This window comes from Mastigoproctus giganteus, chromosome 14 (assembly GCF_048544385.1).
Source record: "Mastigoproctus giganteus isolate SK-2022 chromosome 14, ASM4854438v1, whole genome shotgun sequence".
NCBI classification, from domain to species: domain Eukaryota; kingdom Metazoa; phylum Arthropoda; class Arachnida; order Uropygi; family Thelyphonidae; genus Mastigoproctus; species Mastigoproctus giganteus.
Genome location: NC_143588.1, coordinates 78,407,174 through 78,421,326, shown reverse-complemented (window position 1 = coordinate 78,421,326; position 14,153 = coordinate 78,407,174). Strand labels below are relative to the sequence as shown.

The 14,153-nt window shown below is 34.2% G+C and overlaps 1 protein-coding gene across 1 annotated transcript in view; it reads left to right on the top strand.

Moving 5' to 3' along the window:
• The window catches only part of LOC150075271 (zinc transporter ZIP10-like), a 175,671-nt gene that overhangs the window by 135,970 nt on the left and 25,548 nt on the right, over positions 1-14,153 (top strand). Inside the window, exon 8 of the mRNA XM_090388269.1 lies at positions 13,200-13,341. Within this exon, the coding sequence (XP_090244395.1) occupies positions 13,200-13,341 (142 nt within the window). The remainder of the gene's footprint in view (positions 1-13,199; positions 13,342-14,153) is intronic.

Below are 14,153 nucleotides of genomic sequence, written 5' to 3'. Positions count from 1 at the left end.
TGGTTGGTGGAACAGACTTCCATCCCTTGTAGTGGAGGTTGATAGCCTAAATAAGTTTAAGGTTCAGCTGGACAGGTATTTTGAACGAACAGAGGGGTGAAGTGGAAGTGGTTTTTTTTTTTTTTTTTTGGCTGATGCTGCATAAGCTTGCTTTCTTGCATCAAATGCCTCTACTAATGCTAATGCTAATAACATATTTTTTTTTTTTTTTTTTTTTAGTATCATGAAGTTATTAAATGAATGTTTATCAGAACACAGTCAAATAAGCTAGTGAAACCCTTGATTCTGTTTCTTGTCAACTAAAAGTTGACAAGAAACAGAATCAAGGTACAATTTTTGAAAGAGATACCAACATATCAAGTTCAGCCTCCAGTTTGTTTCTTGCTTTAGAATTAGCATTACTAGAGGCATATGATGCAGAAAGCAAGGTTATACAGCATCAGCCCAAAAAAAAAAAAAAAACTTCCCATTTCACCCATCTATTCACTCCAAATGTTTGTCTAGTTCTGCCTTGAACTTATTTAAGTTGTTGACCTCCACTACAACAGATGGAAGTTTGTTCTAACTGCAGCCACCTGCTGGTTAAAGGCAAATTTCCACACATCTATTCTACAATTGTCTTTCCTCAATTTAAGTTTATGCCCTCTCAGGTTCATAATCTGAGTAAGAATCCTACAAGCATTAAGCCTGCTCAAACCCTTTAAGATCGTATACACCTCAATCAGATCACCTTGCAGATGCCTGGTCTCCAGATGCTGAAATTTGCAGAACTTAAGCTGAGATTGCTGTGGGGAACAAAGGGTTTCTCTTAGCAAGAAAATCTATCTTGTATGGGACGTGTTTTTGGCACCTTCTCTATACTATACTCGTTTCAGCAGCTCTACATCCTTCCTAAAATGAGGCCTCCAGACCTGTATACAGTGCTCAAGGTGTGGCATGATTGGTTGTTTTGGTTTTAATGGTTCATCAGCAAAAGCTATAATGTGCCAAAAACACGTCCCATACAAGATAACAGTAAAAATTGTAGTGATGTAATTGCTTAGGTACTAATTAGAAATTTTTATACATATCACATATACTGATATGTATAAAAATATAAATATGTACGGTGTAAGGTGTGGCATGACCATTGCCTTATACAAAGAGATAATCACCTCCTTATCCCTGCTGGCAAAATTCCTGTATATTATTGACATGACCCCATGACCTACTCTGGCAGCCTGTCTTTACTGCTCAGAAAACTTCATATCTGACTGCACAATTACCCCTAGGTCTTTTTCAGTCTCCACTACCCTGAGTGTAGTACCACACAGTTGGCAACACTTCTCTGGGGTTACTGCTGCCCATATGCAGTACTTTGATTTGTCAACGTTAAACTTCAGTTGTCACATCTCAGCCCATCTACCCAACTTTTCTAGATCCTGTTTCAGTAGCACACTGTCATTAACAACCCTGTTAACTATTGTATCATCTGCTAACTTGGACATTAAGCCTGATATACCTTCATCAATATCATTGATAAATACAGAAAACAACAATGGGCCCAACAAGGAACCCTGTTGTTGTTATTTGCATTATTATTATTATTATTTGCATCCAGTTCCTTTGTGATCACATCATAGTATCCATTCAAATTGCTCAGACAAGACTTCCCCCTAACAAACCCATGCTGTCTGAATTATTACCGCAGCCTTGTCTAGACGATCCTACAGTGCTTCTTTAACTAGTGACTCCATTATTTTCTTAAGAACAGAAGTTAAACTAACAGGTCTGTAATTACTCCTGTCACCCTTTGATCTACCTTTGTGGATGCAGATACATTTCAGATACATTTTGCAGATACTCAGCGGAGACCTCCCCTGAGTCCAAGGATGCTTTCATAATTATGGCTAAGGGTTTGCTTACTTCCTTTGCTGCCTCCTTTAATATAACTGGATAGATCCCATCCACCGCAGGTGACTTTCTTTTGTTTAACTTCAACAATTTCTCCTCCACTTTGCTTTCGGTTATTACAAAATCATTTAGCTCCCTCTTAGAATTTAATAAGCTTCTGTCCTCTACTTCCCTACAGAATTCCTCATGTGCGAATGTAGATGCAAAATACTCGTTCAGTTTTTCAGCTATCTGAGCAGGATCATCAACGGTCGAACTATCGATATCAAGTGGACTAATCTGATTCATTCCCTTCCCTTCAGAGTTTATATAAGTAAAGAAGTCTTTACTGTTTTTCTTTGCATCCTTTCCAAAGATTTCTTGTATTCTGCCTTTGCCTGCCTAACCTCTTTTGTGACTTGATTATAGACTAGTTTATATCAAACATAGGCTTCTGTGTTCCCTGATAATTTCTATGCATCCCATGCACTTTTCTTCTCTGCCATGGGTCTCGTTAGTTTATCTGGCATCCATTTAGGTCTAAATCTTGAACAGTATTTCTTAGTTGGTATGAAAACCCTAGTAGCATTCCAAGATTACTTCCTTGAATGCTTCCCATTTAGAACGTGCTGTTGGTAACCTCAGTTGGTCCCACAGTATACAATTTAAAAACTGTCTGAAACCACCATAGTCATCTTTACAAAAGCAAAACCCCTACCCTCTACCCCTGATCATAGTTACAGCTTTAAGCAAATCCCACATTCGTCCACTGTGATCACTGCCACCTATTGGTTCCTTTATATGCAAATTCTTAATGCATGAATAATCACTGCTGATAATTAGATCAAGAGTATTACTCCCTCTGGTTGCCTCTTCCACATGCTTCTGTAGAAAAACAGTCCTCCGGTAAATCAGGATGGCTAACTGTCCTGATATTAGCATTAGTAAAGGCACATAATGCAAGAAAGCAAGCTTATATAGTATCAGCCAAAACAAAAAAAAAAAAAAAAACAAACCTTATTTCACCCATCCACTTGTTCCAAATGTTTTAGTTCTACCTTGAATCTATTTAAGCTATCAACGTCTACGACAGATGGAAGATTGTTCAAGCAATCAACCACCCGCTTGATAAAGGCAAACTTCCAGACATCTATCCTACAACTGTCTTTCCTCAATTTGAATTTATGCCCTCTCAGGTGATTATTCTGAGCAAGAGGAAGAATCTCATCAGCATTGAGCATTCTCAAACCATTCAAGGCTTTATACACCTCATTCAGAACACTTTGCAGGTGCCTAGTCTCCAGACACTGTAATTTGCAAAACTTAAGCCTTTCTTCATAAGAGGAACCCTATGTTCCATTCACTAATCTTGTTGCTCTTCTCTGTACTCATTCCAGCAGCTCTACATCTTTCTTAAAATGAGGCCTCCAGAACTGTATACAGTACTCAAGGTGTGGCCTGACCTGAGATAATCATCTCCTTATCCCTGCTAGAAAAATTTCTGTATATCATTGACAAGACACCATGAGCTACTCTTGCAGACCATCTGTACTGCTCAAAAAACTTCATATCTGCCTGCACAATTATCCCCAGGTCCTTTTCATTCTCTACCACTGTCAGTGTGGTCCCACACAGTTGATACTTTACTCTGGGGTTACTGCTTCCCATATATAGTACTTTACATTTGTCAATGTTAAACTTCATTTGCCACCTCTCAGCCCATCTGCTCAACTTTTCTAGAGACTGTTGTAGCAGTGTACTGTCATTAGTGTCATTAACAACCCTGCCAACCTTTATATCGTCTGCAAACTTGGACATGAAGCCTGATATACCATCATCAATATCATTAATAAATACAGAAAACAACAATTGACCCAACACTGAATCTTGGAGGACTCCACTAATAACATTAGTCCACGAAGAGCAGTGTCCATTAATTACCACCCTCTGTCTTCTCCTACTCAACCATCCATTTATCCATAGCAGCAATTTGCCTCCAATGCCACACTGCTCCAATTTGTGCAGCAGTCTTCCATGTGCAACAGTATCAAAAGCCCTTTTAAGATCCAAATATATGATATCAAAATTATTCTTTGCATCCAGTTCCTTTGTGACCACATCATAGTATCCAATCAAATTGGTCAGACAAGACTTCCCCTTAACAAACCCATGCTGTGTCCGAGCTATAACTGAAGTCTTGTCTAGTTATCCTGTAGTGCTTCTTTAACCAGTGCCTCCATTAATTTCCCTGGAACAGAAGTTAAACTAACAAGTTGGTAATTACTTGTGTCACCCTTTGATCCTCCTTTGTGAATTGGGGTCACATTTGCACATCTCCATTCCATGGGTACCTCCCCTGAGTCCAATGAAGCTCTCTCATAATTATGGCTAAGGGTTTTCTTACTTCCTTTGCTGCCTCCTTTAATATAACTGGATAGATCCCATCCACCCCAGGTGCCTTTCTTAGTTTATCTTCAACAATTTCTCCTCCACTTTGCTCTCATTTATTACAAAATTATCTAGCTCACTACCAGGGTTTAATTCACCTCTGGCACTTCCCTCCCAGAATAACTCTTCATGTGTGAATCTATATGCAAAATACTCATTCAGTTTGTCAGCTACCTGAGCAGGATCATCAACAGTTGAACCATCGATATCAAGTTGACCAATCTGATTCATCCCCTTCCTTCTAGAGTTTACTTAATATTAGTAAATTAATAAGAGGAGTTTACCTCAATATAGTACGTGGAACACTTCCGTATGATACCCTCCAGAAATTAAAACGGAAAAAACGAAAAAATCGACAACTTACCGGTCCATTAAAGTAAAATATAAATAATTAAAGTAAAATATAAATAAATAATCAATTTAACACAATACAAAATCAATTCAAAACAATTAAAATTAAAATTAACGCAATTAAAAGAATAACGAAAATATTCAAAACGATCTTCCTTCCTGAAGCTGACAATGCTTTTCGACCGACTGTCGTGATCACAGGAATGAAAATCCTGTCGTGATCACAGGATTTTCATTCCTGTGATCACGACAGTCGGTCGAATAGCATTGTCAGCTTCAGGAAGGAAGATCGTTTTGAATATTTTCGTTATTCTTTTAATTGCGTTAATTTTAATTTTAATTGTTTTGAATTGATTTTGTATTGTGTTAAATTGATTATTTAATTATTTATATTTTACTTTAATTATTTATATTTTACTTTAATGGACCGGTAAGTTGTCGATTTTTTCGTTTTTTCCGTTTTAATTTCTGGAGGGTATCATACGGAAGTGTTCCACGTACTATATTGAGGTAAACTCCTCTTATTAATTTACTAATATTATTATCAACGTAGAACATATTGAGTATTACAGCTCTGATTCATACTATCTAAGAGTTTACTTAAGTAAAGAACTATTTGTTGTTTTTCCTTGCCAAGGATTTCTCTTAATCTTCCTTTGCCTGCCTAACCTCCTTTGTTACTTGGCCACAGACCAGCTTATATTTATCATAGGCTTCTGTGTTTCCTGTTAATTTTTATGTATCCCATGCAATTTTCTTCTCTGCCAAATGTCTCATTAGTTCATCTAACATCCATTTAGGACTAAAACACAATATTTCTTAGTTGGTATGAAAAGCCTAGTAGTTTTCAAGATTAATTCTTTGAATACTTCCCATTTTGAATTTTCTGTTGGTAACATCATCACACTGATTTGGGGTTGAAGTAGGATGGCAGATTAACCTTCAAAGACCACCTCAATATGGCCAGGCAGAAGATGCTTACTGCTCTTTGGGCAATCCAATAGGAGGTAGTCTGTCTTAGGCCTCGAGAATTCATCTTGGATTATGTCCAAAGAAATTTGATCCCTGTACCGCTCTTTGCATCTGTGCTTTGTTCAGGGGACTCTCCTGCTCAACTCAAGAGATTCCTTGCGACAGAGTATTGGCTCCTGAGATGGTTAAACTGGGTGATGGGCCATCCTTTCACACCAAACTGACAACATTGCACTGGCCAACTAGATGCAGTGCATCTAGTTGACACGATTTGATTGAGAACAGGATTGATTCACAGAGATAAGTTTTTATAAATAGAATTAAAGCCTTATATGCATCTTTAGTAAGAGTGGGATCGCTTCTCCAAGGGTACACCAAAAATTTTGTAACTTCGTTGATTGGAAATCAATTCAGAGTTTCTAGTTATTGCAGAGATCAGTTAGCTCGTCTTTCACTGGTTTGTTGTCACTGTTCGTTTTTTTTTTTTTTTTTCCCTACCTCAACATGAAAAGGGTTTATTATCCAAATCTAATTGATTTGGTCAGTAGAAATTATTCTTTCAACTCTCTCTTTTAAATTTTTCAGATGCACTAAAATGCTTTCACATACTTTTGGTTCTAGTTGATATACTGGATCTGAAGTGGTTTCATCAAGAGATTAGAAATTTGCAAAGTTACTGCACTACACCCTTCTTCCCCAAAGAGCCAATTTTTCTTGAAATGATTTGATCTTTTTTTCAGCCTGAAAGAGACATTCTCTTGCAGGCCAAAAAAAAGATAAAATCATTTCAAGAAAAATTTACAAGCTTCTCATACTCTCTGTAGTCTGTATACCCCAGGTTGGGAACCCCTGTTGTAGACTATAGTGTTGTCAGTTGATGGGTGGGGAAGATAAAAAGGACATTTTCTGTTTTAACTATACGAATACACATGCTAAAAGGTATGTGGATTCATATTGTTAAAACAGAAATGTCCATAACACCACATGCTTGTTTTTTATGCTGTATGTAAATTCCAAAGTCCTCATCAATCAGGAACAACATAAATGTAAACTGTTGTGAAATTTAAGGAGCAACTGTATGGGCATCTTCTGGAGGCAGAAAGGGCATGAAAAGATGGTTGCATGGACAAAGTATCAAATATAATTTTTCTAATGATGTTCAGGCACGGTTACATAACCAGTTTCTAGGATTATGGATGAATTATGCAGTGCGCATAGATAGCTTGTTTGCAGTGCAGGCTTCTTACTTCTTGTGACTTCTTTCTGTGGGATTGAACTATGGAAGAAATCTGTCACAGCAAACTTAAATTTCTTGACTGACTGAAGAAAAGAATTAACCTTATTCTTAAACAGTATTCCTGAATGCACATAATGAGCAGTGGTGAAAATCATTTTTGTCCAAGTGATAATGCAGGAGCATATATGGAAATGTATGCGAATGACTAATTCACATTAATAATAATAATATTCATTGTCAAAATGACTGCTCATGAATTCCTCTGATCTGTGTAGTCATGCCAGAACTAAACAGAATGTGAATGAAGCTACAATTAATACTAATACTGAATAATAGTTTTTTTAATTAAAATTGATTTAAGAAATAAGGAAGACTAAGGCACATTTAGGGCTAGAGCCTCAAGCTGCGAACAAATTTGGACTATGTATATATTAAGTGCTATAGCATCATAATACCCAGCCATTTCTGAATAAACAGAAATGGCTGTGTATTATGATGCAGGAAGAAATAAGGAAGTTATATGAATTTTGAAATAGGGAGTTACCATGTTTGCAAATTGGCTGAACATACACTTGTACAGACAGTATGCACTCAATACAATATGGCCTTAGATGCTAATGCACTACATAAATCATGATAACTATAATTTAACTTATCACCACAAACACCTTAATAAATGCATGGTATTATGCTTTGCTGGAGAAAATCTTTATCAACAGCACATTCACTGTATTTAGACAACTTAGTACTAACTAATTCTCCCTTTCAGTTGTTGCTGGTTTATGGTTTATTTCTCTTTTATTATCAGGTGCCTTAAAAATCATTATTTTGTTTTAAAGCCATTTCAAATTAATTATACAAAATTAATGAAAATTGGTGCTACAAAATTCAAGCAAAAAAAAAAAAGATGAAAAAAAAAAATCACTTCACCTGTGAAAATATTGTAATAATGGAATTATTTTGGAATTATTTCAAAATAGTCTGAATATTCTATTTTGCAGATTCTTTGCCTCTTCTTTTTTAGTGACTTCTGTCTTGCTGCAGCACCAATACAAGTTTGCCAGTTTATTTTTACATTTTGTTAGTATGGTCTTTTGGTCATATCCTTGTAATGGTTACAACAGCAAAATATATGATATTCAGACTATATGAATAATAAATAATTCTCAAAATATACTTATATGAAGTCCTTGATCTTTGGTCCAAATACTTAAAATAATTCTCAAAAATTATATTGAACTAAAAGGCTTGAGATAGGCAAGCCACTCAAGACAAATGAAAATTGAGTTGTGTACAGTGTGAGCCCATAGAAACAAATAACAAGCATATAATAAATACTCTTATTGCAAGTAAAAATAAATTCACTTTCATTAATCCCTTCACAAGTGAGTTCCTGAGCATGTGTGGGCTTCCTATAGTGAGTTTTTGATTGGAGTGAAATCTGTAGAGTGAGTTTATGAAATTCCTAATTTTTATAAAAATTAATGCTTTGTACATAAATGCTTTTTAAATATTGATTTATTTTTATTTTGACTTGCTTATTTTATTATTAAAGTAAAATTATTGTCAACATTCAAACCAAGAATGTTGACAATAATTTTTTTTTTTTTTTTTTGTTTTTTTAAAGCAATAATACCTTCTGTATCTATTTATGTATCACTTAATTTTATTTCATCAGCTTGTGGATCTGGAATTCCAAAAAATTTTGGCTTCTCTAAGCAAAATTGGAAAATTATAGCTGGCAAATGCAAAACTATTAGTTGGAAACACAGATAAGAGATAGCAACATATACTGAAAAAATTTTAAGACAGTTTGTACATAAATAGACACATTATTTGGAATGCACTGGAAATAACCTTTCAGAAATGTGACATATATATATTCCAGTGTTGTAAGTCAACCTTAGTTTGCCTTAAATTTGTGCTTGGTCATATATTCATGGTATTAAACAACCACCTTTTATAGAGTCATCTTTTGTACTTCGCAATAACCTTTATGTAGCAGGTCATGAAATCAAATCCGAAGGCATAGATGACAACGTGGCATTGCTCATATTGATGCTATATGTGTACGTGGGAGGCTTTGATGTAGCCGAGGAATGTCATTCCTTGTTGCATATTTGGTTTCAACCCTTGATATGGAAGTGAGTTAGCCACAAATTAACAATTTCAAAAAGTAAACCTTAAAACATAATTCTCAAGAAACTGTTGTTGTCTAATGAAAAAGATGGACAAATATTTGGGTTTTAAAAGGTGAGCAACAATGTGTATATATTTGTGTAAAAATATATATTAAAAATTGTAAATATATTGGTTTTGATCATGGCTTTCTAATCCTAAGGAAGTGTTTTCATTTCAGACTTAAGATTTTATATGCAGTGTATAGGAGACTCAAACCTCAAACTATTAAATTATGGCCACCCATAATTTCTTATATATGCCCATATATGTGTTGTGTCTGTAAATTGAGTGTGTTCTCTGGTCAATTTGTCTGTTTTGCTGGATGAAAACCCACAGTTTTTGGGGGAGTAAACCTTGCTATCTATGCATGAGACCGACTAACTCAGCCATGGAGTGAAAAAAGCCCATTAAAGTTAAAATTCGAACCTGGGCCTTTTCCACCCAGTGTGGGGAGGACTGTGATGATACCACTGTGCTACATGCACAGAATGCAGTGTATAAATTGACTTTAAAATTTTAAGTAATTTTTAAATGCTTCAAAGGTTGACATATGCTGGAATATATCTATGAACGTATTCACCAGAGCTCACATGCAAAAAAAAAAAAAAAAACACAATGTATTTTCTCCTGAAAGGATTAAATATTATCTTGTTAATGGATAGACATCTTTGAAGATTGTTTTAATTTTGACATCGATATAAGTTTAACTGACATCTTAGAAATTTTCTCTGAGAAGGACCTTGGAGCACTTGTTTATACTGACAGGTGGCATATTATGCAGACTCCTACTATCAATAGCTATAACTTTATACTTTTTGCTCCTTGGTCCTCCACTCTATCCTTTTGTGTTAATAGACCTGTTCTAATTGACTGAAATCACTGCTTAATGCTGTTACAGCTTTGGTGCTTCCATCTTATTAAAAACCACTTGCTTATATTGAACCAGTGCTTTGATTTTTTATACCAAATGACACATTTCACTTTCTCAGCATCTAGCAGCACCATTTTGATATATACTGAGTTGAGTATTCAGGTGATACTAATATGTGTAAATGAATTCACTCGTTTTTGGTTTTTAAAGCAGTTTGCACTTTCAGATAATTGCATTTGCTTTACTCTGTATTTAACTGAGTTATATGTATTATGAACCATTGCTTTACATGTTGATTAAATTATACAGTACTCATTTAATATTGAATAAGCTTGTGCTTTATAAAAGCATGATATCTTTGATACTACAACTATAATAAAGTAATTACTTGTAATTATTCTATCAGTTTTGTATGTGCAATTATCAAGAAAGACTTCAGATCTGGAAATCACAAGTCCAGCCCTTGCGAGGTCTAATTGAGATGTTTAAGGATTGAGTGAGCTAATTGTTGATTGCATTCTTACTCTTGCTCAGACAACAATCACATCCTTGGTCAATTTAAATTTATGCCCCCCCTTAGAGGGGCATAAATTTAACTTGTTTCAACAAATTAAATTAAATTTAATTTAATTTGTTCCAACAATCAACTACTGTCTGGCTTTCAGCCAGACAGTAGTTGACAGACAAATTAGTTTGAATAAATTTAAGAAATAATTAGACAAATTATTGGAGGGAATGGACAAATAATGCATCCCCCCCCTTTTTTTTTTTTTTTTTTTTTTGCAGATGCTGCATAAGCTTGCTTCATCATTTGCCACTACTAATTTTTTTTTTAGTGGTAAATAATGCAGTTTTTTTCAGACAATAAACAAAAAAACATTTTGTTAAATAACTTAATTACTTAGTGATGTAACATTTTTGAATTGTGTGTTTTCTGTGCTTGATTGCATAAAAATGCCCTTTATTTCTAGCAACATTTTTCCATTGTGAATTTCTCTCTCTCTCTGGAATAAAATAGGGAACTGTTTCATATCAACTTAGCAAATTATCAGATTATCTTTACACAGAGAGGTCTGTACAGATGATATTTGATATAGGTATAAGTGGCATCTTAGAAATTTTCATAGGGACGAAGCTTTGCTATGGGAGATAACAATATGGATGTGACCAGCTCTTCTTCATTATCACTCTTTAATTATCAGCAAAAACTTTCGTAGAGTAAGTAAAAAGAATTTGGTGTTGCAGAATTGTAACTCTTCCATGGAGATACCCTCAATCCAAATTTAGAGAGTAAATGGCAATTTCAATATATGAAAATGCATATATTTAATAGTGACACTTGCACTAGGAGCGACACTTGCACTATAGGACAACTAGCTAGATAGACCCTCAATGAACAAATGGCACAATACTTTGTCCATGGAAGATTTTTTGAAAATTACAATAAACCAGCAACTGAATATGCAGAATGAAATTTCATTACTTCCTTTGTATTCATTTTTCAGGTTATTTTAGTTTTGTACAAGAAACATAAAGCTGTTTCTGTTTGAAGAACAGAGGACCAATTTATGTAATCAAAATTTCTTCATTATTGACAGTCAAGTGGGCAGTTCAAAATTTCTTAATTATTAACTAAGTGGGCATTTAAAAAAAAAAAAGTCTTGTCTGCAAGTATGTTAGTGTAACAAATTTTCTGATTTGGGGTGGTGGGGGTTCAGAAATTGTTTAAAATGTGCATGTTGCAAATCCTGTTATTTTAACAATTGAAGAAATGCAATTGCAAAAAATGGGCTACATGAGCAGGTATATATTCTAGAGAAAGAAATCCAATTTTTTCATGTGGTTATATACCTTGAAATTTAACACATATAATTTAACACACAAAATTTAAATGGTTATCATTTTAATAGTGTTTTATTATTATTTAATTTATTTTTGCTGCAAAATTTTACCAACAACACCCACTTGATAGTTCATTCTATTTTGTATCCAAATGATTAGTATAAAATAGAGCTATGATGCTCAATACGTTCTACATTGTATTTCAATATTTGTAAAAGTTTATTGCTGGAGAGTGTCATACAGAAGGTTCTACATATGTAGAACCTTCCGTATGACACTCTCTTGAATAAATTTCTCTTATTCTCCTACAAACCTGTATCCAAATATAATGAATATCAAGTTTTTGTCATTTTGAAACTTGACACTCTAACTTGGAAGAGTGCATAATGTCACAGCTTTTATGTGTGGGCGATAGATGCAAGCATCATGCCAACCAGTTGTAGTTCTAACTACAACTGGATAGCATGACACTTGCATCAATCATTCACACATAAGTTGTGTAAGTAACACTTTCCAAAGTTATTCATAAATAGGTATAATTATACACCTAGTTTACTATTTGTAAAATAATAAGAGGAGTTTACCTCAATATAGTACGTAGAACACTTCCATATGATACTCTCCAGAAATTAAAATGAAAAATTCGAAAACTTACATTAGAGTAAAAAATAAATAATTAAAAATTAAAACCAATTTAACACAATTCAAATCAATTTAACACAATTACAAATCATATTAATGCAATTAAAAAGAATCTAATGAAAATATTCAAAATGATTATTTTACATGACACTTGCATCAATCACCCACACATAAGTTGTGTAAGTAACACTTTCCAAAGTTATTCATAACTTTGGAAATTAAAATTAATATCAACGTAGAACCTATTGAGTATTACAGCTCTGATTCATACACCTAGTTTACTGAATGCTGTTGTACAGTGTTTTTTAAGTTGTGTTTAGCTGGGAAGTGGCATTTACAGTTACGGATGCATTATATATAATCTCCTGTTGTTCACCATATTGTTGTGCATTATTCAAGTTTTAAATTATTTTTGTTAAAATATGGAATATTTTATGAGCTATGAATAAATAAAGTGAATATACACAGGAATTACTATTGTATTTCCTGTAAAATAATTGATGAAATACTATCTCATTTCGGGCTAACTGGATTGAAATCGGAAAGAATATTTTAAGTCACAAAAGTATAAAGCTTGCTAGGACATTCTTGGCTCCTCTGCAGCTAGTGCTCTCAAATTGTGCAAAATTTAAGTAAAATTCATACATGTAATTTTTTATAACTTAAAATGTAGAACTGTTATAAAAGTAAAAAGATAGTCTGCAAATATATACACAATGTGTAATACCAAGTGTGATATAATATTATGTATCCATAAAATTCTAAAATTTTCTTTCATTTCAGGCAGCTCAAGTGCCAAAATTTTCCAGGGCCTTAAAAAGAGTGGATGGTGAACAGAGCCGAGTAGTTGGAGAAAAACTATCTCATCACAAGCACGGTTCCTATGGATATAAGTTTGATCCAGCAGCAATGGAAGCTTTAGAAAGTAAGAAATATAAACTGAAAGCAGACTTTTAAAAAATAATAATATATACCTTAAAAGAAAACTTCCTGTACTGGATACTCATAACAGAAAGGGAGCTCATTCTAATAAAAAAATAAATACAGTCAGTCCTCGTATAGCACAATAGTTGTGTTCCTAGAAACCCTCATGCAATGCAAAATCGTACAGGCCCTATGGGAAAAATAGGGTTAGGTGCCGACCACCCAAGATTGAATACACATTTGTAACCAAAACATTACCAAACACAATAAATAATCGTAATAAAATACTTACGTATTTTATTACGACTATTATGTAATAAAATATTGCTAATGCTTTTGGTTCTATCGTAAGCAAACTTGTTTTTGTTTGATTTTCTATCCAAACAGATGACAGCCGTTCCATCTCTTCCAATTCTTTGTGTCTTAATCTAATGGATTTTAATTACAATTTGAGTTGTTCCTGCTATGAAAGTTGTTTTTATTTTCTCTGCATTCTTTGTAATTCTCGGCATTGCCTCATTTAGGTCTGCAGCACATGCAATAATATCACGTGGTCTTTCATTTCGCTCAAAGCGTTTCACAATTTCATATTTTTTCTCTATCAACAGAGGCGAACTGGCCATAAGCCTTACTGGGGAAACCCCGGTGGGCCCGGAGGCCAGTGTGATTTTGGCCACAAACCATAGTATGAGGCCACTATAAATTTTCCTGGGTAAGAATTTTTGATCCAGTCCGCCTCTGTTTATCGATATTGCTTTTCTTTTTCTCTCCGAATATGCAGTGTCTTCACCAGGACGCTTCCTTTTCACACCT